Genomic DNA, 3512 nt, shown 5'->3' on the forward strand with positions numbered 1-3512 from the left:
CAGGACTGTACTTAAAGCGGAGAGATAGTTACAGGAACTTGTCTGTTTGTTACTGATGGAAGCAAAGAACAGAAGATCCCAAATTCCCAAATCCCCAGTAGCCCAGGATCCCAAATGTCCTGCCTTTGTTTGAATGGTTTTGAGATGGCAGTTCAAGTGAAAACTTCAGAATTGCTACTATCTGTGAGTGTATTTTCAAAGCATGATAACAGGTAGTGTTGGTTGCTGGCAAACATTTTAGTTGCGTATTTCTATTGTATTGTGCGGCAGTTACCATTTATTTTACATGCTGTGCCTGTTGACTTGAGTATCAGAATGGGACCTTAAAAGCTCCAGGCAAACTAAGACTGGCTAGAAGTTAGAAAGATTTCCCCCCCCAAAGGGAAAATCCTGGACTAGAACGACTTGCCCTTTTGCTGCGAATGGGGCTGTTTGCCTGTGGAGCAAGCAGGACCGGACACACGCTACAGCAGTGAAGAGTCAGGCACTGCACAGGTTTACACGTCCGTCTCAAGTGTCTGGAACTGGTTTTGGTGACAGACCAGGACACCTCTCCTGCATGGGAAGCTTGTTCAAAACTCCCCGTGAAGCTCCCGGTCATTCAGTTGTGCAGGAAATCCTCGACTAGGGTCCTGACAGACCACGGGCTTGCTCCATTCAGGCAACATTTACATTTTGAAAAAAAAGCCTTGCAGGTTTTCAGCAAGAATTATTTATGCACCCCCCCAAAAATCCAAGACTCATTTTTAATTGATCGGGAAAAGCAAGCTGTGCATTTGATTAGGGCAACTAAAGAGTTGGGAAAAAATTTCTGAGCAAGCTTTCAGATTTAAAACCCCATCGTCAGGTTTTTTTAAACCCGAAAGCTTGCTAAGAAATTTTTTTCCAACTCTTTACTTGGTCTAATGAAAGAGCTCAGATTTACTTGTCTGCCTGCCTGCCTCCTTGAACCAACGGGGCTACAGCCCGCACAGCTGTGCATCCCCCCCGCCGCTGCTGAGCATCTTCCCCTGCGGCCACCGCAGGCCCGGTCTGACGCAGCCTCGGGACAGCTCGGACACCGAGTCCCTGCTTTGCAGCGCGGCTTGTCGGAGTCCCTCCCCGCGGCAAGGGACAGCAGTGCTCACTCCACGTCCCACCGTGATTTCCCCTGAAAAGCACTATTTCAGGGCCAGGGCAGAGGATTTTCTCCCCTATCAGCTCCGGGACTTGTGCGCAGGGGACTCCCCGGGGGGCTGGCGGGAGGGAAACCTCCACCTTCTTCTCAAAACCACTTTCCCTCCCGTTCTCCCGGCCCAAGGGGGCTGGGCTGGGCCCCCGGGGAGACGCGCCATTGAGGAGCAGTGCCAGGACGAAACGGGGGCAGCTCTTCCACGCCCCGCGGTGCCACCTGGAGTCAGTCCCGCCCGGTGCAACGGAGGGAGGGCGGCGCCGCGGCGCCCCGCCAGGTGCCGTCCCCGAGCAGGAGGCTGCGGGCGCCGGGGGAGGCGGCTGCAGCGCGGCCCCCGCGGGACACGAGCGGGCGCGCACCGGCGGGCGCTAAGACCCGGCGCTGCCCGCGGCGGTCAAAGTTCCCAGCGGGAGGGCGGGCGGACACTAGAGGGCGACCCGGCCGCGCACGTATATAGGCGGGCGGCGCGGGACGCAGGCAGCGCAGTCGCGGGCGCCGGGCCGGGGCAGCGCGGAGCGGGACGCCGCAGCCGCAGCCGCAGCAGGTCCGGGCGCGCGGGGGCTCCGTCGGGGCGGGCAGCCCGCACGCTGGATTCCCGCAGCTCGTCGCCATGCCCGGCGCGCGCTAGGTGCTTCATGGAGCAGGCCAACTTCTACGAGGTGGAGTCGCGGCCGCCGCCGAGCAGCGGGCAGCCCCCGCACCTGCCGCCCCCCCCGCCCGGCAGCGCCTACGGCGCGTACAGGGAGGCGCCGCCCGCGCCGGAGCTGAGCGACATCTGCGAGCACGAGAACTCCATCGACATCAGCGCCTACATCGACCCGGCCGCCTTCAACGACGAGTTCCTGGCCGACCTCTTCCAGCACAGCCGGCAGCAGGACAAGGCCAAGGCCGCGCTGGCCGCGGACTTCGACTTCCACGGCCTGCACGGGCCCGGCGCCCCGCAGGGGCCCCCGCCGCAGCCGCCGCCGCCGCCGCCGCAGCCGCTCTTCGGCTACCTGGACGGCAAGCTGGACGCGCTGTACGAGCGCATCGCGGCGCCCGGCCTGCGGCCGCTGCTCATCAAGCAGGAGCCGCGGGAGGACGAGGAGGCCAAGCCGGCGGCGCTGCCCGCGCTCTACCCCGCGCAGCCGCCCGCCCCCTCGCACCTGCAGTACCAGATCGCGCACTGCGCCCAGACCACCATGCACCTGCAGCCCGGCCACCCCACGCCGCCCCCCACGCCCGTGCCCAGCCCGCACCACGCGCACCCGCACCCCCACGCGCACGCGCACCCGCCCGCCGCGCTCAAGATGCTGCCGGCGGAGCCGCGGGGCAAAACGAAAAAGACAGTGGACAAGAGCAGCAGCGAGTACCGCGTGCGCCGGGAGCGCAACAACATCGCGGTGCGCAAGAGCCGCGACAAGGCCAAGCAGCGCAACGCGGAGACGCAGCAGAAGGTGCTGGAGCTCACCACTGACAATGACCGGCTGCGCAAGCGGGTGGAGCAGCTCAGCCGCGAGCTGGAGACGCTGCGCGGCATCTTCCGCCAGCTGCCCGAGAGCTCCCTGGTCAAGGCCATGGGCAACTGCGCGTGAGCCGCCCGCGCCCGCGCCGCCCGCTGCCGCGCTCCCCGCTCTGTGCCTTAGGGACCGCGCCGATAAGCTGAGCCCGGCTGCGGGGCGCCGCCGCCCGCCCGCCCGGCGGCCCTCGTGCCTTCGGCGGCGCCGAGCCGCCCCGGGCCCCGCCGCGCCCGCGCCCCGCGCCCCGCGCCCCGCTCCCCGCGCGGGGCAGGCTCTCGGGCGGGCGCGGCTGGGACGGGCGGGCCCGTCACCTTTGTGGAAACCTTGGTTACGTTCATAAATAAACGGCATTTATTCTACACGCTCGGCCCCGCGGCCTCCGCTTCTTTCCCCGCAGCTGCCCCGGGGCACCCCGAGGCAGGCAGCGCGGGGCCAGGGGCTGCGGGAGGCGGGCGCGGGCGCGGCCAGGCCCCGACAGCTGCCCGCCGAGCGGGGCGCGCCGCAGGGCCGGGGGGCGAGGGCCTGGACGGCGGCGCGCCCGCGCCCGCGCCTCGGCCCTTGCTGGGGGCCCTGGGCCGGGGTCGGGCGCGCTGCCCGCGGGGGAGCCGGCGCCCTGCGCAGGTGCCGCGGAGCCGAGCCCCGGCGGCCGCCCCGCTGGGCCCGCGGGCGGGGCAGCAGCACGGACGAGCCCGCGCGCAGGAATGTGCGCCGGGCCACGAGGGAAGCGGGTGGAAGGGCCGAGGCTGGAAGCGGGGCGGGAAGGGGAAAAGGGAAGTGGGGAGGTTTGCATGGAGGAAGGGGACGGAAGTGCTGGAGGGGGCTGGGAGGCTCCCGGGCAGCCC

General features: G+C 67.0%; 1 protein-coding gene across 1 annotated transcript; it reads left to right on the forward strand.

The window, feature by feature from the left end:
• Positions 1 to 1661: 1661 nt before the first annotated feature.
• Positions 1662 to 2895, forward strand: CEBPA (CCAAT enhancer binding protein alpha). The gene has a single exon (XM_090062607.1). It carries the CDS (start codon positions 1807 to 1809, stop codon positions 2743 to 2745), a length of 939 nt encoding a protein of 312 aa, XP_089918733.1. The 5' UTR covers positions 1662 to 1806; the 3' UTR covers positions 2746 to 2895.
• The last annotated feature ends 617 nt before the right edge of the window (positions 2896 to 3512 follow it).

Source organism: Crocodylus siamensis, chromosome 9, assembly GCF_052110815.1.
Source record: "Crocodylus siamensis isolate JL-2025a chromosome 9, ASM5211081v1, whole genome shotgun sequence".
Classification (NCBI taxonomy): domain Eukaryota; kingdom Metazoa; phylum Chordata; order Crocodylia; family Crocodylidae; genus Crocodylus; species Crocodylus siamensis.